This window comes from Catharus ustulatus, chromosome 9 (genome assembly GCF_009819885.2).
Source record: "Catharus ustulatus isolate bCatUst1 chromosome 9, bCatUst1.pri.v2, whole genome shotgun sequence".
In the NCBI taxonomy this organism is placed as follows: Eukaryota; Metazoa; Chordata; class Aves; order Passeriformes; family Turdidae; genus Catharus; species Catharus ustulatus.
The window spans coordinates 19,947,741-19,975,044 of record NC_046229.1 but is presented as its reverse complement, the minus strand read 5'-3'; the positions used below and the strand labels follow the sequence as shown (position 1 = coordinate 19,975,044).

The window sequence follows — 27,304 nt, the reverse complement described above, 5'->3', positions numbered from 1 at the left end:
TGAAAGTCTTGCTAATTTTACATAATTTTTGTTCCCACAAGCACTCCTGCCCTTTTCCTGCATAACATTTAAGAGGTAGTAATGTGTCATTATATTCCAGTGTCTTTCAAAGATTTTGTGTACTCTTGTGAAATCTGTGAAAGGATTTGATATTGGCAGGTGAATAGATGACAGGTAGAAATTCGTGATTAGTCTCACAAGTAGTCAACTGTTTTGATTGTTAGGTGCATCCTCCAAATACTGGTCATCTGCTCTTGGCTTAGCCACAAGTCATGCCTGTGCTTTGAACAAAAATTACTTGGTGCAAATGTAAATGGAGTTCACAGCTACTTTGTTTTACTTTAAGTAATTTGTAGCTAATTGACATTTCAGGCTGCAGCATGAACCAGGGGGAGGTGTGTTTAATTTTTCCTTCTTACACTAAGTGCTACGTTGCTTTCTGTTTTGTCAAAAATCACAAGATGGAGAGACATCTAGTTCCATGTAATAATGGCCCTGTTTTTCCTTTACCCAGGGGAGGCTAAGGAGAGCTTGCCTGCTTTGTGTTCCATCGGTCTGTAACACTATGTGGCGCCCTTGTCCAAGTAACAGCACTTCTGTTTTCCTGCTTTCTGTAAACCGTCAGTGAGAGGTTGACATGTAAAGGTTTTCTGAAATAGGAAGTGTTCCTAAATGAACTAATTTGAAAAATTCTCAAGGTTTATTAAGAAACTCAATCTTTAAATTCAAGCCAACTCACACAGACATTCTGGAATGGGTGTTTGCTTGATATCTATGCTTAAGCTTTTGTTTGAGCAGGTATGGATGGTGGTTTTTTATCTTGTGGGTATATCTTTTTTGAGACAACTGAAGCTGAACAGCAATCACTAAAGAAAAACTGCAGTATTCAACATATTTCTGCAGGAGTTAATGCCCCAGTGGTTTTAGACCTTTGGTGCATGCTGAAGTAAGAAGTGTCCAAGTGAATGGAAGGATGGTTAACAGGGATGATCTGCTAGTAGGTCTGAGAAATTCTTTCCTCACATAAATCTGATTCAGACTTCTCTAAAGAGTTTGTGTGAAGGGGGAAACTGTTGCACGTACCTGAGTAAGTGGCACAGCAGAACTGGCACAGAACAAATTCTTTAGAACATGCTTGGAACCACCTGTTTTAGTTCATACCGCACCTAGTTCAACCACTGTCTAGCTTCTGCTGGTCTTCCCTGGGCTGTGCAAAAGTGACTTTCCATAATATAAAGCACAAAACTGCTTCACTCTGAACCAGCTATTTATGACAATCATCCTACACAAATGATACTGCACTTAAAAAGGACTGCAGCTGCAGCTTTGATTCAGAGAGACTTTTGTCTTGTGGGGCCTTAGAAATCACTTTGCATTTATGATTAATTAGAGTTTTGCATGGCATCTCTACTGACACTTGAAAAGATGACTTGCCACCTTGTATTTCCTGTTCTTATTGATACAGGATTCAGGAAAGCTCTGGGGCTGTAGCACTCAGATGATGAATGTTCCTACTTTCCAGAAGCAGAAAACTTTTTAGTATTTCCTTTAAACTACTTTGACTGGTATTGTGACAATAGTTGCTTCCTTTTCCATATTATTTAAGTTTAATAGTACAGGTTGTTGGGGGAGCAAAGGATGAATGTCTATAGCCATCTACTGCTGTTACAAAAACTGTGACTACTTCATATCACTCACCTACTCTCATTTTTTGGTGTATTAAGAGTTGAGGCTGAAGCTGCCTGCTCTCACAACCAGCAAATAATAAAAAAAGCATAAGGAAAAAACCCACTATAAAACAACAAAACCAAACAAGAGAATAGACATAGAAGTGTACTATAATAGAATTTATTCATTCTTATTTACTATTCCACTCTCCAGGTAACCATTTCTGACAAGACTTAAATTTTGAGATTATTACCCACATGAGACTGGGAGCCACCAACTGTTTAGAGGCTACAAATCAGTCAATTACTACCATCGTGCCTCAGTATGAGGTAGTAACTTCAGTTTCCTGCTTTGAAGAGAAGACCAGCAAAAACTTATAGTGGCTTTTTTTTCTTTGCTGGTGCATAATTTGAGTCAACTATACCACAATAACACAATAACAACCTGAACTTTATCTGTTTGGTGTTAAAAAGAAGCTAAAACCTAGTGAGTTCAAGCTGTTGTACTGATTTGAGTACAATGGTGTAGTGTGTTATGAGGCACATTTTCTCCCCAAGAACTAGGTACTGGAAAATCAGATTTGGATGTGATTTTTTTTTTGGGTGTGGTTGAACTCCCTTTTAGGGCCCCTACCTGTTTAAGGTTAAGAATTAACCTGGTTTTTGGTGGGAACCTTGAAACTTTCTGAAGAACCGTGCCCAGCAGTGGCTGCACCTGTAACAGATCTTTGTTTTCAGCTGCAGGAAAAGCTACTGGTAACTCAGTATTTCTGGTGGGAGGCTTGCTGATTTTAACTTCCCAACCAAGTGAAACATAAACAGTATGGTTGTTGGGGTGTTTTTCTGTTGTTGTGGATTTTTTTTTTGTTCTGGTTGGTTTTTTTTGGTTTTTTTTTTTTATGGACGGGCACTGCCTGTCTGGCAACCAGTTTCTTGGATAAGTAGGGCTTTCTCAGCAAGCTGGGAGATGAAACCATGCTCAGGAGGTCAGGCTGTTCATATTATTCTGCACAGGATTGATCTGTGAGGTTGTGGGGGGGCAGCATGGTTGTGGGATGGTGGAGAGAACAGGGTGTGAGGATGGCTACACTGTCATATGTAATACAGAAGGGTGAATGGAGTGTGGAGCTCTAGAAGGTGGCTAAAATATTTAAATATGCTGGCTTAATTATATTTGGTTTGATCTGCTATCACTTAAAAAGGAATGCTTTACATTTCATCCAAGGTAGTATAATTGGAAAGGACTTTTTGTATTTACATTTTCTCCTGATCCTCTCTCATATTTGCTTTTTATTAACCAATGCTTTTACTGAAAGAATGCTGGAACAGCGTTTTCAGTCAAAATCAGATAGATTGGCACACTTTAACGTGAAACAATGTGGCATGAAGTTCCATGGAGATAGGTGTTTACCTGCTCTGTGTATATAGCAACAGTATATTTCTGATTGTGAGAACAGGTATGCACGTGTCTTCATATTTGCATATACACTGCATTTATGGCCTTAGGTAACTTCCCACTACTTTTAACAAAATCCAGGATGTGATTTGTGTGTAGGTGGCAGTTGGTCAAATCTGAAAGTCTGTTAAAGTCCATTGCATTATACAGAGGGCAAAATAGCCCACAAAACAGAGTAGCAAAACAAGTATTATGATCCAGAAAAAGTATGTGGAAGAAAGTCTTCTTAGCTTTATCTGCTTTGAGTGATAAATTTTACTTCCATGTCATAACAGCTGTTAAAGCACCTTTTTCCCCAGCTTTGCCATTCTCATCCTCAGAGCTGCAAAAATAAACAAACAAAGCCATTGCATTTTAAGTTTTTCTTTCTATTTCTGAAGCAAAATCTCCTTATTTAGAAAAATGAAGAATACACATACCTCCAGTGGTTAATCCAGCAGAATAAGCATTGTTTTAGTGTTACAGAAAGAAATCAGTAGAAGGTGTTAGTTCTGGTAATTTTGCAATAAAGTAAGTATATTAAGAAATTACTCCATAATTGCTATTTAAAAATTAGCACAGCTTTATTCTGTTTTGGTTCCATTACCTTCACTAACACATTACACAGAGTTGGTTTTGCCCTTGACTGGATGCTGACAGATTAAAAGGATGCATTAATAATTAAGTAAACTCTTTGTTTAAACTAAACTCCTCAGTGGGAGCTGTAACTGTTTGGAAACCTTTTCCTTTTCTATGATGCTCAGAGCAAACTTTCCTCTCTTCCTGGTGCTGTGAGTCAGAGTGGGAGTTAGTCATGTTCCTGATTTCATCTGATGCAGTAACAGTACCTGTATAAACACCAGTACAGCTATTGTCTGTAACTGGGTATAATGTGGGTAAGTTGGAAAAGGACAGTGCAAGGCCAACATGTTAAGGTTATTTTTAGAACAGCAATATAATGCTGTTGTTTGATATGTAAAAGCCTCCCCCCAGCACATTGTTGATCTGAGAATGCGATGGGAATAATCTCCATTACTCTGATCTGTTAGTTTGACGAGTCACCAAAAATAGCATGTCTCATTCCTGCACCCTGCATGTGTCTCTCTGCTGAGACACAAGGGGTCAAAGCAGCTGTTTACTTGATTTACACGTCAGCAAGTGTCCAAATCAAGTTATGTTTTGAATGCTGAAGTTGATGCAAATCATAGAAGCATCGGCGTGTAACTTTATATCATAGAGCCACTGATGTTAACCTTAGCTCTTACAAAGACACTGTGTACTTTTTACAGGCTGAGGAATTCTGAAGGATTCAAGCCCTGGTCATGGAATGAGAACAGTCAGTTTGATGCCTCACTTACAGCTCATAGTTTCTTTTTGTCTTGCTCTATACATTACAGAAAACAGATGGTTCTTGATTAAAAATGATTTTTGTATTTTATGTTCTTCAACTCAAATGGAGCAGTCTCCGTTGTGATTTTTGAAGGTTGAAAAGCTTCCAGTGGTAGAAAAAAAAATAGCTCATCTAGGCTAGCTAGCTGCCAAGAGCCTTGGACCTTCATATCCCATGAGAGCCTGTTCCACACTGTCAGTAGGTTTTGCTGCTTATTCAGCTTTCGTTTTGCATTTCCTTATTCATTTCACTATGTCTAGCCTTTGTTCCCTCCCAAGGACTTTTCATTTCCCTAATGAGTATTGCATCTTCAAAACATTTGCACTTGAATTAATTTGCCTGAAATTTAAAGAAGAAAATAAGCTCTAATAATGCAAATGGGGTGTACCAATTATAGCATTGTCATCCTTTTCTCTGCATGGCTTTTCCCAGGGCACGTACTTTGAGATATTGGTGGGGAAAGGAGCTTGTGGGGGAAGGAAAATTGCTACTATCTGGAAAGAGGTATGTCCTACATCTTTGTAAGATTGTGGGCATGAAAAGCTCCTAATTTAATCTCATGTGTCTCTGTATAGATTGGCACATGGAACAATGCCTCTGCCTCCTTGTCCTTGGCCATCAAGAACTAATTCAGTAACTTGTTCTGAAGTTCATTTCTTTCCTAAATAAAAATTGTTACATGAGAGGCCATCATGCTGACCTGTCCTGTGCTTCTTTGGCTTTCTGTTCTCATTCAGAGTCCTCAGTGCTTAATGTTTAAATGCTGCAAGTGCTTCCCAAAGCTTTAGTTTCTGAGAGGATTAGTTTTTCTCTTTTACTGCTTGTTGTTTTAGTAACAAATGATGAGCTACCAAAAGTAATTGACTCCACTCTTTTCTCTAGTGGCCTTTAGGGTGAACCTGCTAGGGTGGGCATCAACGGCTGCTTTGAAAACAATATATTTCTCTAAGAAACAGCTCTGTATAATACATTGTTCTAGATCGAGAGGCTTTCCTGGTTTTGTTTTCCTTTTAGAAGTCTCCATAGGATTATAGGGTTGATTGGGAAAGATTGAGTCACTTCCTGGCTTTTTCAACTGATCAAAAATGTCCTAGGGAGTGGCAATAAATAAGTGGAGAGCTAAAGAAGAATTGGATTACTTCCAAATTCTACTAGGCATGAAGATACTCACTTGGAGGCAGTGCTAAGTGGGGGAATTTTGAGGCAGTTGCCAAACTGCTTGTGATTTAACTAGGATCCATTTTTTCCAACTGGCCATTTTCTTATTGGTGGAATAGTTATAAGAAAATGGCTGAAACCACATACAGATTTACAGGACAGATTCTCAAATACTTCTTGAGACTTGTGCTTAGTCCCCTTTCCTGAAAGTCAGTATTTGTTTTCCACTAACCTCAAATGTGAGAGAACCCAGATTATTTGGGCAGTGTCTGAATGAAAGGGGAAAAATGTAGCAATTTCAGAAACTTCGCCTGAGTGACAAAAATAAGCGAGGGCTAGTACAGATAGAGATGCTCAGCTAACATCTCATGGCCTGTTTATGGCCCACCTGAATGGTACTCCCAGCTTGTAGTTACTACTTGGACAGCTCTTTGCCAGTTTCCCAGCATACATTCAGGAGCATCCCTTCAGCAGGCTGTAGGATGAATGACCTGTTTCAGTAGAAACCTGCTGATGACTGGGTGAGTGTCCCTTCTCTATTATCCTATACTTATGTGATGGGGAACTAATTTGGGGACTTATTTGGGGAATGAATCCCCCAAATATAATAGGCTGAAGCAGCTTCTGGAATGGTTTATCTTGCCTGTACTAACTACTTCTGCTTCCAGTTGCTTGCATAAGAGCTGCTGGCAGCAGCCCTTGGTGCTGGAGAGCACAGGGAAGTACACAGATGGCAGAATGGGTGCTTGAGGAAAGCAAAGGCCCTCTCAAGCAATGGGAAAGTGCTGGAGTATTTCTGCTGTTGTGTGCATGACTCCATGCTGTTCATACTCCTAAAAGCTGAGAGCCTTTCTTGCTGAACAGTTCTTTCCAATCACTGCCTACCGATGCAAAAATACTTGAAAGTTCTTACATGATCCAAAGATCATCCTCTCTCCTGGATTTACATGTAGTGTAAAGAACTCCTGGGCTGTCAATACAGCTTTAGGCAGAGCCTAAACTTAGATTTTTTGCTGCAAATTGTCTGGAGGGAGACAGTGTGGCATCAGGCCCCTGATCTTCCTGTAATTCAACCAGAGTGTTCTTTCCCTCAAGTGGAATATGACTACTGTCTGAAATCTGCTGCTGTGTAAGTATATTTAAAGAGAGTTTAATTGTATGCATTAAAGTGCAAGATAATCATAAAGAAAAGTTTTCTATGTTTCTGGAAGGTTTTGCTATTGCTTTCAAACTTTTATTATAAAATTTTATAGTAAGAAATAGATAATGTATGTATTAATAGAATATAAAAAGTATTCAAAAATATCTCTGTGGACTACTGGACTAACTGTGTATTGATGAAAACTTTCATTATCTTTCAGAAGCTATAAAAATGTCAAACTTGGGTTAATGAAATTGTTAAAACTTGCATAAACCCTATTAAGACAATATTGGCAATATTGATTCCTCAAAAATACAAAGTAAAGCTGATTGTTAAGCAGTCTTTCTTATTTAAGGAGTAACTTGGATGATCTAGAAAGTAGTTGGAATGCAGACAGGCAGAAAAACATGCCAGTGAGGGAGGAGGAATTGTTAAGTAGCAATGCTGTTAGTTACCTGCAAGAAATGAAAACTAATTCTGCTAGTTTTGGTAGCATTGATGGAACTTGAAAGAGAGCCACTTTTAATCTTTGAAGGTTACAGGAATGGCATTTCTGCGATAATTTATTTTCCAAATTTTGATATGGTAACTAGTGCATTGCTAAAGACAAAATAATTAAACAGATCCAAAATGTAGATTTTTTGTTAACAAGAGCAAAAAAATATTATTAATAGTGTATTAGGCTGAAACATCCAAACAACATAAGAAGTGACACAGTTGCCAGCAAGTAAGAGCAATATCAATTTTCTACATGAGCAAACAGCAGTGACATGATTTTCCTTTTCTGTTACCTGTTAGTGAGGGATCTTCTGTACCATCTCCAGACATCTGGCTGTGAAGATGAGCATGGTGTGTTGGTGAGCTTAAGCGTTCCTCTTGTTCTTGCAGGGAGATGGAATTTTTGTGGGGTACCTTGTTCAAGCTTTCACCCAGACTGCTCACAGGGTTTGTGTGTTGGGCTTCTGTGGTTTTCCTGTTAGGTGGCTGATAAACTTGACTGTAATGGCCTATGGGATGATATGCTGGTTTCTCGGATTTGCTGTCATCTTCATCATCATCATCATCAATGATAACTAGTTCTGCACGGATAACCCCATCATATTGGGACAGCTTCTGGTTTGCTTCTGCGTCGTCATCGTCAATGCGCTGATAACCCATGAACACCATGGTGACAGGTTCAGATTCATCCACATAACAAGGGACAGCCTGCACTATGTTGTACCGAACATCTTCCTCATCTTGAGGTGCAGAGGATGCTTCATTAGGATGACAGGGATTTAAAAACCTTGTCTCACTGTGTCTTTCCATGGTATTCTGGTAAGGTTTTAATTCCTCATGTGCAGCATTTCTTTCTTCATTATGAATCATCCTGTTCTCAGGATTAGTGTGCACTTTCTTTTCTGTATGAGAAATTACTGGAGAGGGAGACTTTGGTTGCATTACCTTTGGAAGATCAAGGCCATTCTCTTTATTTTGCTGCATAAGGGGCTCTGTTTTGGAGGAGAGCCCTGTCTGATGATTGCTAAATCCATTCATCTCTCTTTTGTCAGTGCCCTCCGGTTTTGGTCCAGGGACTAATTTGTCTTTCTGAGGAGTAACTGGCCTGTAGAATTTGTTTGCAAAGACAGGTTCATGGTACTCTGTGGGAGACTGAGAATTTTTTTCAGTTGCCTGCCGTAGCAGGTCTTCCACTTCAACAGGAGCAAGTTCATCCATCCCATTTTGTGTTGTGCTCCCATTTGAGGACACTGCATAGACTGACTTCCTGCCATCATCATAGACTTTAATTCCTGTCTCTTTAAACTCCTTTGAGGGAAGAGGTATTGTTGATAACACTGTGTTTTCACCTGTCTTCATGTCTTTTTCAACCTTAATTTCCATGGCAAACAATGCTGTTGAAAGAAACAAGTGCTTAAACTGGTAATGTAATAGCTGCAAGAAATATAGGGGTTCTGACAGTGATAGAGAGCAACTGTCAGAATTAATTATTAAATATGTGAAATTAGCACATACACAACCAATATATTATATTCTCATTTTGAATGTCCCCTTGTATTCTGTGGAAAAAATATTTTCATTCTATGAGGAAAAATCAGCTGTTGAGGAGACAGTTTCCATTACATGATAGACTGAGAAATCCAGATTTAACTTTGGCCCCTGGCGTTATGCTGGGCAATAACAGCTGGAAGAGCTCAATGTGCTGTGATGCCAGAGAGTCTTGGGCACTCTGAAGGGTTAGGAGGCTTTGTAGGAGTTGGGAAATAACCAGACTACTGCTGGTTACCCAACAGGTGTAAGTGCAGACAGAAAATGTGAAATGAACTATATGGAGTCTGTACTTAGTTATGACAGGCAGAGGAATGAAGTGCTGGAAAAAAGTGTCAGTGGTGAAGAGAGTTATTCTCAGTGGCACATACTTTACACCACTGTCTCACCTCTCAGTTTTGATGACCTAATTGGTAACACAGCTTAAATGAGAACAAATGTCTCATATCTGTAATGTCTATTCTTCGCTTAAAGTGTATTAGATTCAATATATAGGTAGCTTTTGTACATATTGACACCTTCTGGAGTTACTAATAAGCAGTACCTTTTCTCTTTTCTTCATCATCCATATCAGCATGAGCTGTACTTCTCAGTGCAGAAGGTCTGAAATACTTGGGAAGGTCAGGGATGCTGGCATATATGTAGTCTGCTGCCTCTGAATAAAGAAGATCCACAGATCCACAAAGCATTAGTATGTTTTAACTTCTACAAGAACCTTTTAAAAAATACTCTTTTGACTAAACGTACCTTTTTCAAATCCAGCTTTTTCAGTCTTCACAGACTAGGTGGGAAAGAGAACCATTAACAATAAATGTGATAGTTACTTTTAAGATGTTAACTAGACAGTGCTTTGGTTTCCCTGATAGTTTTAACCTTTTGTGTGCACAGCTTCATACAGAGAAGGGGCTAAAAGTGAAATGTGCTCAGTTGGAGCATGGCTAGTGAGAAAGTGAAATTTCTATGGTCTTTTGCCAATATGACTCCAAGTCACACAGGGAAGGACAAAAATATTATAAGTATTAAACAGTGACCTAGCCTCCCACTGTGACACCACCTGGTTGGCCTCAAAGATTTTTTAAAAGGGTTCTACTTTGGCTTTCCAGTTTTATTTATCTCCCTGTAGGTCTTCAGAGAATGTGTGTGTATGTAAGAACAGCCAGAGAACTGAAGTTTAGTTTCATCACTGTATTTTTTTGAGACGGTTTAAGATGATTTAAAAATATTAAAATTACCTTTTGGCAAGGACTAATGGCTGATAACATTAAAATACATCATAATATCTGTCAGGGACTTGGTGGAGAGCATGATGCAGTTTAGCTGGGTATGTCACCTGAAGGAGCACGAACACACCAGCCTCTGTACCTGATGTGTCTGTCTCTGGCTGACAGGCAAAGTTGCTGGGTGTCAGTGGCAGTGCTGGTTTTAGAGACATACTGTAGATGAATAGAGATAGGAATTGCTCCCCCACCCCCATAAATAAGCAAATGGAGACATATGGGGCACTTGAAAAATGTAACATCTTGATCCCTCTCATGTTTGAACTGCTGTCACTTCACAAAAAGCTCATGACCACTCATGGGATCCAGCTAGTTCCCCTTTCCCTGGATATGATGAGGATTGAGTAATAAATTATATTTCTGGATTAATATAGTGCTAACCTTTATTATGTCTTCTGTTGTTTTCTCAACAGACTTCAGTTTCTTTAAAATTGCTTCTTCCTTAGCAGAGACTTCCATTTCTTGTCTTTCCAGAGCCTCTATTTCCTTCTCCAGTCTGCAATCACGGTTGTATTTGATTTAATACCAGGCAGAGAACAACATTGTAGAGTTGATGCATTGGGAATATGGACATTAGTAGATCTGGTTCTACTTACCTTGACAAACTTTGCTCTTATATGAGATCAACTTAAAATTTCACACACAGTGGAAAATAAGTCTGAAATAGTATTTTCTTTTAAAATGGTAAAAAACCCAAACCCACCAACAAAGCAAGATTTCCAAATGTAAGCATGAACTATTTTGCCACTTAGGACTTGGCTGATGGATTAACAGCTTTCTTTTAAAAACCTTTATAGTTATGTGAAAGGAATATTGAGGCTAAGGAGTCAAAATTTCTTTTGGGCTATTGACACTTGCTGTAGGTTTGCATTTACAGCTCCCTTCCCTGCCCTTCTTAAGTGTTGAGTCTGTTGTAAGTTTTCTTGCACGTTAAAACTGAGTAAAATGATTAAGGTAGCTTTTTTCCTGATCAGAGTTTTTTATTTTCTTAGTGTATGGCAAACAGAAAGATCCAAGATGAAAAACTGAATCTCTGTGTCAGAGAGGGAGAAAGCTATTCCTGATTGTTTGGGTATAAAGCACGCCTCTAAAGTAAAGGTCTTGGTCAAATTGTTTTCCATTGAATAAGGCAGTGACTTAAGCAGGTGTCCTGTTCCCTATGTTTTAGTCTTTCTAATCAAGACTACTCTTTTCTGCATAAGTGAATGTTTGTTGGGTTTTAGATGGAATTTGCCTTATTAGCTAAGTAGTTGGGAAGTCAATTTTCCATGAAGATCTAGAATCCAATTCCAGATTTATCTCTGAAGTAAACTGAATGTCACTGAATGTCTTATGTTGTAGATTAATGCCGTGTAACTTTAGTTTCCTGGTTCTTTAAGAACTTCTGTTAACTTTAAGAAAAAAAGTGAATTTCAAAGGCTTCCAGATGTAAGTGAAATATGTTGGCTTCTTTTTTTCTTTTTTTTTTAATCCATGCTGGAAATCAATGACTCTAGACCTAAGGGAGCTGTAACTGATAGCAGGTTTTGCTGAGAGCAGTCAGAATAGTTACAACTATATGATCTGAGACAAAATTACAGACAGGGTTATACAAGTGTTGGCTTATAACCCCAAGGGAAAGAAGTGTTGTACTTTTAGTATTTTGACTTCTTTACTGTGTGCTAGGATTCACAATACTACACAAAGGCACCAGGAATGATTAAAGCCTGCCATCCCTTTAAAGTAAGCAGACTAGAAAAGCTGAATGCAGGTCCATTATAACATTATTGATTTCCTTCTGTGTGGCTGAGGAATCTGAATTACCATTATGGCTCTTGCCTTATTTAAACTCAGACGTGTAGAGCTACACTAACAGGGTGCTATGTGGACTTTTATCTGTGGGTGACCACGTCCTCTTTATTGATAGACACAGGTATCACAGACCTCAGAACAGATAAGTGAAGAAAAAAAACCTTCAGGGTGAAAGTAAAAGCTAAAAAAAAATATAAAAGCTGCTCACACTTCTACCTGAGCTCTGCAAGATGGCCTTAGAACCCTGATTAAAGGTACTGATTACAGTGCTAAAATTTAAAAATTTGGGGATGAATATTTTTGAACAGCTATGAAAGAAAATAATGACCTTGTGCCTTTTTTTCACTTCTCATGAAACATTATATTGATATACAATATATTGAGATGTTTTATTTTTAGATGAGATTTGATTGCAATATTATGATATTTTGAAAATCATAAACTCACAGAAGCATAATGAGCTAATAAATCATTGTTCTACTGTGGATTTATTTCAGTCTTGGCTCTAAACATTCCTAGGCACACAGGTATAAGAAGAGGAGGAAAAAATCTTGGAAATACTTGAAAAAAGAGAGATGGAGAAAGAGACAACAAAACCCCAAATAAATCAAAGATTATAAACACCATGTATTTACCTGGGTGATCAAGAAACAAATTAAAGTTTATATATGCTCTTATAACCATACCAACACCCACTTTATAAGGTAATTAAGAGACCTGATTCAATGCTCTGTGGGTTTAGAGAGAAATTCTCATACCCATGTGTAATGGGAATTGCATCTAGACTCTAAGTACCTCTTTTGGACTTATACTTGCAGAAATAGATTTTATGGTTCAATTTCAGAGTGTGTTGTGAGTGTGCACACTGAAATTTGTGGAAAGAAAGCTTCAAAGAGATGCAATTTGTATAGTTCAAAGGAATTGAAGCCCTTACAACATCATGCAGTTGAAAAATTAGGCCAGGATCTTTCTGGTGTGTTTAAATGTTTAGAAACACTTAAATCAGTGACATTTGTAAGAAGTTATATCACAGTTTGTCTTGAAAGGGTCTAGCAACTATTATAGCAATTATGTATAAAGGCAAGAAACTGCCTTTTGTACAGCGTGCATTTTTTTTTTTGAGAGAAATGGAAGTATGACATAGCTACTGTATTAAATCAATCCTTTGAATGTTTGTCCTCTTTTCAAGTAGCACTGATTGAGAGAGGAAAATGAGTGGTACAGAGGTATGAATGAGAGAAGAGACCTTAGAAGTCAAGACATTAAATGAAAGGTTTCTCTGCCAAAGTAGCAGCTGAATTAAGAAAATCTATGGTGATTGCCTGGATGCTGCTGGCCACCAGCTGATCTGCTGGAGTTGGCCTCACTACCACCCCAGGAAAAAAAGTACGTGGCTTGAGAATGAAAAGCAGATAGTAAGATACCACCTTGAAGAATTCCAGACTGAGGGGAAAAGGCGGTTTAGCAAGTCCTCACATGTTCTGAGGTGAGTCAAATGCTTTAGCAACTCTGTAGTACAGCCTAAGTCTGCTTTCATGCATTATAAGCAATTGAATAGACCTTAGTTGTTTTGCATTTTTAAATACGTTGTTTAGCAGCTAATTCCATCGAGAATGAGTGTTATTAGCTGAAGATTGAGACAGAAGGACTCTTAATTCTTCATTCAGCTTGTACCCTGACTAAGGATATGATCACTCAGTCACTGAAATTTCTAACATGTAAAGAGGGTAAATAGGACAATTAATGTAAATGCAGGTTTTTGTCTGGAATCAAAGCATTCAGCCATTTATCTCCAAGGTGGCTCTTCAAGATGCTTGCTGTTCACTGTTTTGTCATTGATACAAAAAAATGGAACTTCTCGTTTTTATTAAAAAATGTTCAAATCTGATCTCATTAGCAGACATACACCAGCTTAATTTGATACCCTAGTAAAGAATATTTCAAAACAGCGGTCCAATTTAGGAAGGTGATGGCAAGGCCCATGCCACTACTGTGAATAATCTACCAACAATTGCAATTGTCTTCTCATAATTTTTTTAACTGAAGGTGAAACACACAAAAAATAATCAACAGACTGAACTGAATATCTCTGAATCAAGGGAATTTTAAGTCAGTCACTTAGAAGAAAGAATTCTACTGAGCCTCTCAGTTTGTTATTTCTACTGTATGACGTGTCTGCATGATCAGTTTAGCAAGGGCAGGTCAAAGGTTAGACAGGCTTGTGTTAGCTTTGCTGATATCTATGGTGCAGCAAAAGCACTATGCAAGAACTGTATGATACATATTTTATATTTATTAGTGGACTTTATTCCTAGATTTCTGTATCACTGCTGGCTGGTTTGAAACTGGCCGGGGTGTGTATAAACAAGATGTAATGTTATTTGGAAGGATATGTATATATTTTTCTAGATGTCTTTGCTAAATAGCTATTAGAGAGCGATAGGAAATTTAATTATAGCAAATGACATGTGAATAAACCTGCCTAAATTTTTAGCTCAGGTTTTGCTTATGGTCAATAGGGCTTTGAATCTAATCTTTCCTCTCACTACTTAGAGAAAGGCTGAACTTCCAGCGGTCTAATGGGGAAATGCTTGTTCAATACAATTTCCTTGTTTCTCCTTAGATGTTCTAGCCCTAGATACCGTTCTTTTCTGGCACTTACACTGTCATATGAACCACTCTTGCATGCCATCAAAATGAAAGACTCCTGGGATGTTTTCAGGGCATGCTGTCTGCCTCCTACCACTGCAACAATGAATCCTACAGAGGTGTGTAAAAAGATGTTCTGTCAAGAAAAGTGCTTTTGAGCAAGAAGTCAGCATAATTATAGGACAAACTAGTACTAGGCTGCTACCTGTCAGCCAAGAGAATTATTATCTGTGTCAGAGATGGAGTAAGGAGGGAAGAGGATGGGAGATCACCAGAGAAGGTAATCTTGGTGACAGCTTTGCCAAAGAGTATGTGTAGGAGGACAGTGGAAGAAAAGTAGAGAGGAAAATGCTATTGAATTGAAATAGAGGAAGAAGCATTGAAAAAGGATGATGAAACATCCCAGAATCTAAAGGAACTGTAATATTTCATCTTTTCTGTGTATGCCAAGGGGTAGTACCAGTCAGAATGCCTGGACCCAGAGAAGGAGCTGATTGTGTGCACAGTTCTGTGGTATTTGAGAAGGGCTGACTGGAGCTAAAAAGCACCTGGAACCATGTCCAGAGTAAATAAGAGTCTTTCACGAGACTCTCTCTGCAGTTAAATGTTAGTCCTGTGTGATGGGGGAGCACTAGGCAATGAGGTTTGTAGAAACATCTCTAATGAAAGGTAAAGAAAGACCTTTGGTAAAGCAGGTTTCTTGGACTGAACTGAGTACAAAACATACGGAAAACTGGAGTGTTGCTAATGGGGTTAGGGAGCCTGTACTGTTCTGAAGTGCTGTTATGGTGAAAGTCAGGTATTAAAAGCTTTGCCAGGACCTAGTGAAACTGAAGAACTTTCAAAATTTCTTGTTATTTTGAAGTTCTGATTCAACAATTGCTATCCCAGAGCAAGCCCCATATGTTGTGGTTTACACCTACCAAATACAACGTGAAAGAAAGGATATCTGGAATTAGAGAAACAAATACTTCACAATATAGTTATTGTGTAGTTTGTTATTGTTTACAGTATGGAAATTGCTTTCTGTGTTCTCGGATTCTGACTGACTCGAAAACATTACAAGAATTGTTTTACTCTGCATGTGTTTAGCACCTGACATTTTCATCTTTTACAAAATAAGGTAGGACTTTTAAGATGGGACCATTTTAACCCAGACACAAGGGTGGGTGTACTTCTTTACCTGAAAATGTCTTGTTCTAGCTCATGAGTCCGTTGTTGGTCCTCCTGATTCTGCTTTTGCATTTCTTCCTCTTCTTTTGGAGTCATAGAACTAAAGCCATCCAAGAGCCATTTTTCTCGCAAGGCCTTTTTCTGATGGGAAAAAAATAGACAAGTAAGTGAATGCTAAAAGTTAGAGTATTTAACCATTTGCTGTATTTATCTTGATGCCACAGATGTGATCCACAGCATTGTGATCTATCCAGCATAAGGTAACCTGACCACGGTGGGTGCCACTGGAAGAGAAATACTGAACGACTTCTGTATTTTGAGATTAATTTAAAAGCAAAGTCTTCAGGAACAATGCCCCACTTTATTAGTTCATACAAAAGAAATGTAGAGTATGTCAGCTGCTCTCCCTAACAGATTAATATGGGTAAGTGGAACCAGTAGTTTGTGAGTCTTAAAAGCAAACCAGCTCTACAGCCATACATATAAAACTCATGTGAAAGGCTCCAGTCAGAAGCACAACAGTTTTATTTCAATAGCCCTAGCTTCTGGGGTCCTGGTATTGCATAGCTTCTGGAAGGAGCTGTAAAAGATGAGAAGTTTCTGTAAATGGGATTGTATAGAGTAAGAGATCTCTAGAGAGTTAGTGATGCAATGTTACCCCTGGAACTTAAGAGGATCTTGTGTAGTTATGATAGTGAACTCACATTTCAGCTGGTGAAGATGTGTGGGGTAAGAGGGGTAGTGGAAAGGTGGAGCATGGGCAGCTGGTGCCTGGTTAGTGTTTCAGCAGACCTGCTGTGTATTTAGAGCTGCTGTTGCAGGGGCAATCCAGAGCTTAGGTATTTAGGTCCTGACCTGGTAAGTGCCTGTGGAGTTCTTTCTGTGCAGTGGTGGTTTACAAGTGGGTGTATTGCATGTGCACAGGTAAGTGTATCTCTCTCAGCTGTGTTTTCAAATTCTGAAAAATGCACTGATTGCTTCCTACAGCTGCTTTACACTAGGAAAGGTGGTACCTGAAAGTTATCAGAGCTCTCAAAAACACTCCTGGTATTAAAAAAAAATAATTCTTGGAGATAAATTCTTATTTGCAGGCTAAAACTCGTAAACCATGCCAGTTTTCTTGCACTCTTTTTACCCCTTTCAGTCTAACTCAGGGGCATAAATGTAGTTGCTGCCTTGGGGAAGGAGTTGAGACTCTTTAGAAATACTCTTTCAACAGCCAAAAAAGAAGCACACATATAAAGTCTTTAATTAATGGTGAATGTCCCAGTTATAATTTAGATACCTTGAGCTGTCTAATTTCCATGTTAAGTTTTTGTTTTTTTCCCCACTATACAGTTTTGTTAATTGCAGGATGTGGATGCAGATTACATTGAATTTTGACTGCTACTGCTTGAGGCAGAGTGTGCCCAGCACTGGTGAGAAGGCTGCATTAACCTCAGTGCTGCTTGCAGGGGCTGTTGGAATCCCTGCCTGCATCCTGTGTTGAGTCACTTAAACTGTTGCTTCCTACACTTTTCTATTTATTGTGTACTTTCCATGAGGTTATTAGTGAGGCCCAGCTGGCAGAGGAATATATATGCAGGACCTTACTGCAGTTAAAAGCAATTTTCTACTTGATGTATAATGTCATAGAAAGTGTGTCTAAAACAGGCTTGCTGAGAAGTCTGTGCGCTCCATGATCTTTTAATTTTTTTACTTGTGGGATGTAAGAGCAATGTTTACAGTTGCCTTAGCCTGCAGGACAGTATTCTGTCTCAACACTGGATCCTAGCAAATCTTGGTAAACACAGTTTGCTCAAAACTGATGTCCTGAGCCTTGGCTCTGTCTGTAGAATCAATTTGGCAGCACTTCCTGGTAGTTATGTTTTAGGCTCTAATGAAATAAATGCAGATTTTAATAGGATATTTTTACATGATCTGTTAGATGCAGGTAGCCTGGTGTTGGCAACTCTTATTGACCCCAAAATACTGTGTTCTCAAGCTGGAAGGCACATAGTTATTAATTCCCTTTCTATCAAACTGTTTAGATTTTAATGATAATTAGGGATTCTAGAAAAATGAGGTTTTCATCTTGGCTGGAACAGTGTTAGTCTAGCATTTATGTCTCAAAAAATACATTTATAATTTCTTGTAAGATTTAGAGTGGGGCTGGCACTGCAGACCTCAGAAACTGATACCATCTACTGAAATCAAAAAAGCTTCTCTATGTATATTCTTGGGTTAGGCCCAAGAAAACAAACTCCCTAAATACAAGCATAACACAATAGTGTTATTTTTACATATTTCTAGAGCAGTTTGCTGCTACTCCCAACTAAATGCCACGTAATCTTTTTCATTTAATTAACCATCTTTGAAAGAATGGCACATTGTGTAGTTTGGAAACAACCTTTGAATAAAAGATGGTTTCAGGTCTGGTCCATCCAGGCAGTGACACAAGCCAGTGAAGGAGCAGCTGCTTTGGGCCTGACAGATTTTTTTGCTGCTGTCTAACACTTACTTCCATGGCAAATGTCTCTAGCTCAGAACCAGGTTGTGCATGTGTTATAGTACTGACATGAAAGCACCCTCATTTTGTGTTAGGCTCTGTGTGTTAATGGAAAGGGATACTTGTACATTGGCATGTGATAAAACCCTGGGAGAGGCCAGAGTAATCACTTTGTTTTGTGGTTCATGGTCACATCAAAAGTACCGTGACAATATCCTGCAGATTCTGTGAATAATTTACAGTGTGTGCTCCAGGTGTAACTCTACTACCATCCTTTACAAGGCTGGACTAGCACTGAAAGATTCATCCTTCACTGGAAAGCAAAGATATTTTGAGTTTGTGAGTTTTGCTCTGCCAGCGGTATGGCAGTTTACCTTACAACATTTTGGGGAAGGCATAAGTAATTTTCACATTTTTTCACCAAAAAAAAAAAGTGATTCAACACTGGAAGGAGGAGATGTGTGATGAGTACCTACAAGGTAGCACTAATGGAGTTCAGGCATGTCAGAGGCCTGAAAATTAATAAGCTAAACTGTAAAAGCTCTTAGAAAGTACATGCAAATCAGTGCTGACTGCACTTTTCAAACAATTCTATCTGGTCCTTTTCCTTGTTGCTTCAGTGAGAAGGATTCCAGGTAGAAGGAAGGATTAGTTGTTGGTGCATCTAGAAATACTGGATAAAATTTCCCCTGTACCTACACTGGCAGCCCCCAATACCCCTTGCAGTTCTGTGAAGCCCAGTCCACACAGGTGTATTTGCTTGCATGCCCTCCACTTCATCTGAGAGAAGTGCACATGTAGGGAATAAATGTTCCTTCTCCACTTGTACCAGATAACTAAGATCTGTCATGATGCCTCATCTGTGTCATTCTACTAAGAAGTTTGCTTGGGGACAGCAAACAACATCACTGGGAAGCCAGAGCAAGGATTCCTATTTGCAAAAAGGAAGTTAAAATTTCCTCTTTTATGCAACAAACAAAAAAACATACCAAAGAAAAGCTCCAATCAAAAAAACACCACAAACCAAACTAACAACCTTTTAATAAACCTGTTACTAAGGGTTATAAGTAGGAAGGACAAAATGAGGAACAGGACAGTGATATCCATCTAACAAGAACATCTCTATGGCAGTGAGATTTTTCTAACCTGCAATAGCTTCCTAGGGGACAGGTGTGAGTTATGTTAATAGAACATGGATATCTGGATTTCACCATGCACACAAGTGGTATGTATATAAATGAGTGGAATCAGCCTGAATTGCTAGGGAAATGATCTGCAGTGTTTAAATGTTTTAGTAGTCTAAATCTGTTTTAAAACAATTTATGCACTGGATCCTTTTGTTGTTTGACTGTTGAAATACCTGAATTAGGCTGAAGCAAGAATGTTCGTTAAGGGACAGAGCTTCTGGGGCATAAAGCCAAAGATGTTCATATACTAATGCTGTGTTTGATGTTAGGTGCCTGTCTTATTCCTGAACTGGGAAAAGTAGTCTACCTTTTGTATGCTACAAATAACTAATGATATGTATGTATTTGTGCAGCATATGTGTGTATGTCAGTATATATTAAAATGTATGCTTGATTCTTCTTTTCCAAGTGAATAATTTCCTCAACAGATCCTTGCTTTGCCTTGTTTATGCAATAGGACTGATTTAATTTAAAAGCTTTTCTGTGTGATATCTGTATGATTTCTCATACAATAGGCAGTGAACTCACATTCTCTGTTCTCTTCCAAAGTAAAACTATTTCAATAGTATTTTTCCAGGAGTGTTTTAGTCTCTCTAAAAACGCCATAAAACTGATTAATTTTAGCTATGAGCATGTACTGAGTCTGTAAGGAAATTGCCCTAGGGCTCTGTCTGCACACAGCACTAGTGAGGATTAGCTGGTTGTCTACAAGAGATCAGTTTATCCCTCTGTAAAGGAGGGCAAAAGAGTCATCTGGATTTATAGACATGGAAACTTGAAATGTAACTTTCAGTACTCAATGAAGACATGCACCATGATGGAGGAGTCACATGTTTGCTACTCAGAGGTTACAGGCCTTGGAAAAGATATTCTGCTCCCTTTCAGACAAGATGTTACACAAAGGGTCCAGCCTGTCCTTGGAGAAACTACCTTCCAATAAAACCTGGGCATGGCTGTGTGTTGGCTTGCCTGGCCCAGTGAGCTAGTTTATCAAGGCTTTTCAGTTTTTTGGCTTGACACAAAAGGAAAGGGTGGAGGAGGCTCAGGATCTGGTGTCTGTTTTGAAGAGGAGTCTGTTTTAAATATGCTTTTCTCACATTTGCTGGAGGAGACATGCCACGCTCCTGGTGTTAGATTCAATATAACTTTCTTGACACAGTTTATCTGCTCACATAATGAAAAGAGTATGTAAAATACCAAGTCTTGCATATTTCTAGAAGCATAGATTTTGTCTCATCTCCCTAAATGACACACATTGCCAAACTGCTATAAACATTTTAAGAATAGAGGTGTTGGGTAGGAATCACTGCAATTTCAGTTCTCTACAGAGGTGGGTCTTTAGGCTTCTTACACCTTTGGACTTCGTAATCCTGAGTTTACCAAGCCATATTTGAGAACAATATTTGTAACATTTATACTTTTTTTTAATATACAAGGAAACAGCATTATTTTACTAAAGAATAATTAAACAAGGTGACAGATGGCTACAGCCAAATAAATAGGTTGTTTTTTCCTAGGAAAAAATGCAATTAGACCTCATGATTGTGCTGCACCCTGTACCAAGTGAGGCTGCTGTTGTGGGATTAGGGAGCGAACACACCCAGTCTGAAATGTGAGGCTTAATTTTCATCTGTGAGTTTTTTCTGGTTATGATCTCATTTTATGCCATGAAAGTGATCAAGTAACATTAGCTCCCCCATGTAATTTTTTTCAAAGAGTGATGCTTATTAAAGTCAAATGGAGTCCTGGCACGACTCCACAAAGCTGTGAAAATTTGACAGTAAAAGCTCAACTTAAATGCTTGAAGATTTGCATTCTGAAATCCCCAACCTTTATTCATGCTGTATGGCTTGAGGCTATCTTTAGTTACATAAATCTAACACTTTACTTACCTTTAAATGTTGGTGTTTCATTTTTTCCTCCTCTACTTTAAGACGTTTCTGTGTAATTTCTTCTTGCAGTTTTCTTTTGTCCTACAAATTAAGAACAATAAAACTTTTAGAGAAATGGCTTGTTAATAAAATTATTATGTAAGTGTTGTTCAGTAGGTGAAATCAATCCATGCAAATAAAGCCTTATTTTAAAGCTTATGTGGTGCTTAGGCAGTGCATAATTCTTTGCAGCAATAACTTGATCCTATACAGGTATGGTTTTCACTGCTCTTTCTCCAAAGTACATTTAAATGTGTTAATGACCACAAAGGAGGGATGATGCAAAATATTTTTTTTTAGTCTTGAGAAGGCTAGGGGGCAAAAACAGGAAGAAAGTACAGTTGTGCAGAATTGTGCATGCAGAGAGAGACTAAAAATGGGTCCTGACCAAAATTCCTAAGGCAACCCACACATGGTTTAGGAGAGAGAAGAGTCTGCATGGTCTACACTGAGCAGCTGTGATACATCACTAGATGAAATGGACTGTCACTGAATCCAGAACTGAGTTTATGTATCCTGTGGCTAATAGCTGAAACAAACAGGAATATACAAAGACTTAGAAATTTGTTTTGTTAGTCAAATAATGGTAAAGATCAGTAATATACTTCATATATGTTGTTGCTACCTCTCAATTAAAAAAAAAATTAGCTTGTGTACAGGCTGTTTTCATGGCTGCTTATCTTTATGAAGGGAAAAACCTCGTGTAATGCTGGTCTATCCTACTGCCACCTTAATCCTTTTTGTTACAGATTAGAGAAAAAAGGAAATTAGGGGAAAAAGAAAAGGGTGAACAATGTCTGAATGCTGACAGTGCTTGAGCCTCTCCTGTTTTTGGATAGCACTGTCACATGGAGTAACCTTGTGGCTCCTCTGTGTGAGGCCTAACACTGATTTAGTACCTTGTGTCCTCAGCAGCCAGGGGGAAAGAAATTATGCCAAAGGAAAGTAACATTAATAAGGTGTATTAATAGGCTATTGTCTTGGTCAGCCTTGATGCTATAAAATTCTTTTATTGGGCATGGCACCTTGCCATGCGCCAATCAAGAAACATTTGTACTTGTTTCGTGATACATTTAGGCAGGTAAATGGAATCTTCTGTTGTCCTGTGTAGAAATGTTTGTTGACTGTAGGCTAATCCCTCTTTGCTTTCAATTAGAACAGCTTGGCTCCGTTAAAAAAGTGGTAGGTTTTTAATAAAGAGTCTGTTTTCAGACAAGTATGGTTTAGGAAGGAGTTAACTTCTTCACAAACAGAGGAAGGGCCTTGCCCTTTCAACCCACCTGAGGAACCAGCTGTGTGTAAGGACTAGAGAAAGTCAGTAAGGAAGGACTGGACATAAGGCTGGGAGTTGTTCTCCACTGTTTCCCTAGGATCCGGGATTTGGAAACAGGAAGAGATGTGAAATGCTTGGCTGAATCACTTCACTGTTACTGGAAATTAGAAATTAGCAGCGGGGCCACAAGCTCTGAGCACACTTTTCTGAAGGTCAGGATAGGAAGTGGAAGAAGCCACCAAACTTTATGGGGACAGAGGGCAGGATACAGCCTGGCCAGGCACTGCTGATACTGTGCTGGGATTTAGCAGGTGAACATCACTGTGTCACTGATCTCTCATAGTCTGCAAAGTATAGGAGTTATTTATAAAACCTTTACAATTTTTCCTTGATGGTGGAGTTAGTCTGCCTTTTAAAATACTCCAAACAGAACAGGTGGGGTTCTTTCCTCAAAATACATGCTATTTTTATCTCTGCAGTGGTTTTGTGCTTTACCAATGCCCTTTAATACAATTAACAAAGTTACTGATTTAGGATGGCTACAATATATAATTTTTCTGCAATGACCCTTGTGTGAGACTTTATCCAAAAGCTGCTACGCTGAATTTTTCTTAGCCAGTCCTCATTTTGAGGACAGAGTATCTGGTCTCTGATCTTCACACTTTTCCTTACTTAGGAAATATTCCTGATCTCGTGGTATAAATGGCCTTTAAATAACCCATCATTAGATGAGCAGTGTGACAAAAGCTTGTGTTTACAGATTATTACAATTCTTAAGGAAAACTTCTTTTGTCTTTACTAAAGTTCTGGATAAGATTCTTAGCCAGGGAACAAACTTTTACTTGGTTTATACTATTAAAAAATATTTGAATGTTCTTTTTGTACCAGTGGAGATGTAATAAGAGTTTGGGGAGTCTGAAATGAGTATTTGTACATAAACTACTGGGCAGAAAGAAATCTTTTTATGACAGAGCATCTTCAACCATTCCTTTCTGTTGTGCATCAATGCAAGGTAAGACATGGCATTAATTTTCACTCCTACTGAAATTTGTGGAACTCTTTTCTGACTTCAGTGCAAAGAAATGAATTGTGTTCTAAACTGATCTATCTGAAAGAAAGGGAATCTCATCCACAGAACAGTGTCTTGTAAGGTATCTTGTCTGCCAAGTCCATTAGTTTGTGTCAGTGTTCTACAGTGGTGCCAAAGACTGTCCTCTTGGTCCCTTGGCAAATGCCATGTACTGTCAAATTCCATGGAGCAGCTAATGTTTTAGCTAATTTATTTTTATTTTCGTGTAGTTTTTCCAGGTATTAAAACCCATTAAGCATAGAAAATATTGAAGCTTTCATATTTTAAAGTATTAAAATCTTGCTAACAAAATGAAGGCATTTGATTTTTTACTTTTTATGTTCTATATACACAAGCAGCAGGTGGTAGCTACATAACAAAGGAAAAAAAATTCCTTTTCAGAGCCGTGGGAGCATCAAAATATTTAATAACAACAACTTCACTAACAAAACCAATAATCATGTATTCCTTTTTGTTTGCTATATGGAGAAAAGATTTGCAAAAGACTTTGAAAACTCCTACTAGCTCTGTTGCTGTCAAGGAGACAGGTATTTAACAACAGAAAACAATAAGGATAGTGCAGGTGCAGTTGTTGACTGCTCTGAATGCCCCTTGTTAGATCCTTTACAGCAAACATCTGGAAGGTAACAGTTGGAATTCCCAGGTGTGTTACCTGAGCCAAGCCTCCCCAGAGCCACAGAGCAGCTTGCTATTGTACCTGCAGTGTATTGTTTCCCTGGACAACTCTTACTGCAGGCTGTGAAGGCTGCTAACTTCACCTTGTTTAGGCTACTTCACTTCTGCAGTCAGAACTTTCCAGGTGTTCCAACTGAATGCTTCACTGATGAAAGTGGAGAGCAAATAGCTCCTTTACACATCACGTGTACTATTTACAGAATAAATAGAGTCACAGGCAGAACCCAGATATGATTTCCTATTTCTTATAATGCAAGACACTGGAAGGTACCCCAGTTTCTTAAGAAAAACCTGCTCCAGTATTCATTTAGAAGCAAAGCTGCAGCTGGAGGATGCCAACCCCAGTATGTTCATAGGAGCCCTCATCAGCCAAGAGTGCTGCCCCATTCCTGCTCTTGGATCCCAGGAAGTGTAAAACATTGTGAGGCCTGGACTGCTGTGGAGTGCCAAAATAGTTATCTTTTGAGTCCACACACTAGAGACAAAGTCCAGGTTATGACCCTGGTGCAGGCAACACTGCAGTTAAACAAACAAATGTACTCTAAACTCTCTAAACATTTCAAATTATTGTAGACTTGTGTCAGGTCTCAAGTAAATACAATAAATGATTCTGTTGGCTTTTATCAAGTGCTGTAATTAAAACTCAACTGAATTAAAACCCAGCCAATTAAATTCCCATAGATTTCCACTTAAGCCTTCTTACATTTCTTTTGATTCCAAGAAGGTATTTTTAAATTCTGCCCACCATTAATTTTGCTAGTAGTGTTTCACAACTAATCTATCACGTTAGGAGTGTGACAAAGACCTTTGTTTCCATTATTTGTTATTAACTGAGAAAGTGAGTGATTCTTTTGGAGGCTTCCCTTCATCTCAAAGGGCCAAATTTTGATACAGTTTAAGTCTTTTGTAACTGAATAAGTTCAAATCAGAGGAGGATTTGGTTTCAGCCAATTTTTATAACATCAGGTTGTATTACTTTAAAAATAGTTTAGTTGTTTCTTTTACACACTAGAAATCATCACTCATATTTCCTTTTAGAAGAGAAATTGAAAATGTTTTCTAATGTCTCTAGCATAAACTTCACTGAGTCCTTCCTCTGAAAACTGACAGGTAGGAATTTGCTTAATCCAAGCTTGTCCTTTTTTACTTTTCAGACAGTAGTACTTATGACAGGTTATTAATAATCCAGAAATTGTATTTAATTCCACAGTGCAAACAAAAAATCTCTAATCTCACACTGTGAAATGTGAAAATTGATTTGTTCTGGAATTCTCTAGCTGCCTTTTGACCTTCAGGCAAACATTCAGAATTATGACAGTAATGTGTGTTTTAGACTGTCCAGTAGTGATTTGCGCACAAACTTTCACTGCTTTGAATTTAATTTTAAAGTGCAGTACAACCAATACAACCCATAATAAAGTCAGTACAGTCAACCTAGCTGTCTTAAAGCAATATCTTATAAACTAGAATTATGAAGCAACAATTTCAAGCAGACATAAAGTCTTTTCTTTTTCTGTTCTGGGATAAATCATTACTCAGCAAACACACAGCAGCTCATTAATAATATTACTTCTAAGCATTTTTTTCTTTTTTTTTTTTTTTTTTTCAAATAGTGAATTATAACTGTGAGCACTTACTGTTATGGCCTGGAATCTTTCTTTCAGCAATTCAGCTTCCTCCATTCTACAAATCAAAAACAGACAGGTAGTGAAGGCAAACAGAATGAGACCATAAGCAAAAAACCTCCTGGTGGAGCTACAAAAAAAAAAAAATCTGAGGTGATTTGATCCAATTCCGGAGCAGAAAGAGGCAGAATTTTTGACTTGTCAGAAGAGTCCCTGAACAGATGAGCAGATCAGTCCAGACAGACACATGTAATGAGGGTGTGGAGAAGAGGCAGACAGGGAGAGTGCTGGCATGAGTTGACTGACAAGTTGGAACAGTGGAGCACAGGCTCTTTTCCTTCAGGAGCTGCCAACTCTTTGTTTTAATGTGCTCAGTTAGCGTGCCACTGCTTCTTTAACTGTTAAACGCCCAAAACAGACTCTTACAGGACTCTTACGGTTGAAGAAAACTTTTATTATGCTCCTATTTCTCTTTCCCATCTTTTTCTATGCTTCTAATGACTAACAGATATTTAAAATTTATTAAATTTATTTAAACTGATAAAGTTTGTTATTATTTATCTTATTTCACCAGTATGTTTTAACCTGTTGTAATATTAGCATTGTAGATGGCATGGAGTTTTTCTGAGATGGCTGTTTCAATTTAGTTTTTTAGATGGAATTTTTAGAAAAGCTGTATTCATAGCTGGAAGAGTTTTAGAACTGCTAACCTGAAGTAAGATAAACTTTAAGCAGTCAGGTCTTTCATTAAATGCAAGTGTTAATCTGTGCAATTACTGGTCAGCTATCTGGGACTCAGGGGAAGCTTTGTCTAAGTAAGGCTTTCAGGATCATCACTGCAGTGCTACCAAGATGAATCTAAAATGCTGGTGGCTCTCAGGCTGGATTTTTATTCAGCTGACTTGCTGCAGACTTCTGCTGAAAACAGCATTCTGTGCCTTAAGGGACGGTGCACATTTTGACCTTACCATTTTACCTGAATGAGAGTCAGCCATCCAAAATCAATCCAGGAAACTTGCCGAACAAGTGGAACTGCCTTAGTAAAATCCAGTTGTGGAAAAAGTTCTAAGCAAATCAAACCACATAAAGGTGTAATATGAATCTGGAATCCCTTTGTTACCTTCAGTATCATGTAAGTTAAGTCTCTGTAAGGACACTAGCAGAAATGTCAGTCAGCATGTTTGGGTTTTTCCTGCTAATTCACTGACGTGATTCAACTCAGCAGGATTTTGTGACAGGGTTTATTTTACATGTTGGTACAGTGACCTGAAACTTAGTGGCAAATCAAGCTCATTATTAGCAAATTCT

At 38.3% G+C, this 27,304-nt stretch overlaps 1 protein-coding gene across 1 annotated transcript; it reads right to left on the bottom strand.

Moving 5' to 3' along the window:
- Positions 1 to 1,832: 1,832 nt before the first annotated feature.
- On the bottom strand, positions 1,833 to 26,313 carry PALMD (palmdelphin). The gene is made up of 8 exons (XM_033068032.2): positions 26,009 to 26,313; positions 21,295 to 21,375; positions 15,738 to 15,868; positions 10,496 to 10,610; positions 9,585 to 9,618; positions 9,382 to 9,492; positions 7,583 to 8,683; positions 1,833 to 3,445 (listed from the first exon to the last, which is right to left on the bottom strand). The coding sequence occupies exons 1-8, from the start codon at positions 26,051 to 26,053 to the stop codon at positions 3,402 to 3,404; spliced, it is 1,662 nt and encodes a 553-aa protein (XP_032923923.1). The 5' UTR covers positions 26,054 to 26,313; the 3' UTR covers positions 1,833 to 3,401.
- Positions 26,314 to 27,304: the final 991 nt, after the last annotated feature.

Bases quoted from the DNA above. Each gene is read 5' to 3' on its own strand.
- PALMD (XM_033068032.2), bottom strand. From the start codon at position 26,053: ATGGAGGAAGCTGAATTGCTGAAAGAAAGATTCCAGGCCATAACA. The intron at 10,611-15,737 runs GTAAAGAAGTAC...CCGTGATTGCAG, and splicing joins CTAGAACAAGACATTTTCAG to ACTGGAGAAGGAAATAGAGG. The intron at 9,493-9,584 runs GTACGTTTAGTC...TTCTTTATTCAG, and splicing joins AAAAGCTGGATTTGAAAAAG to AGGCAGCAGACTACATATAT.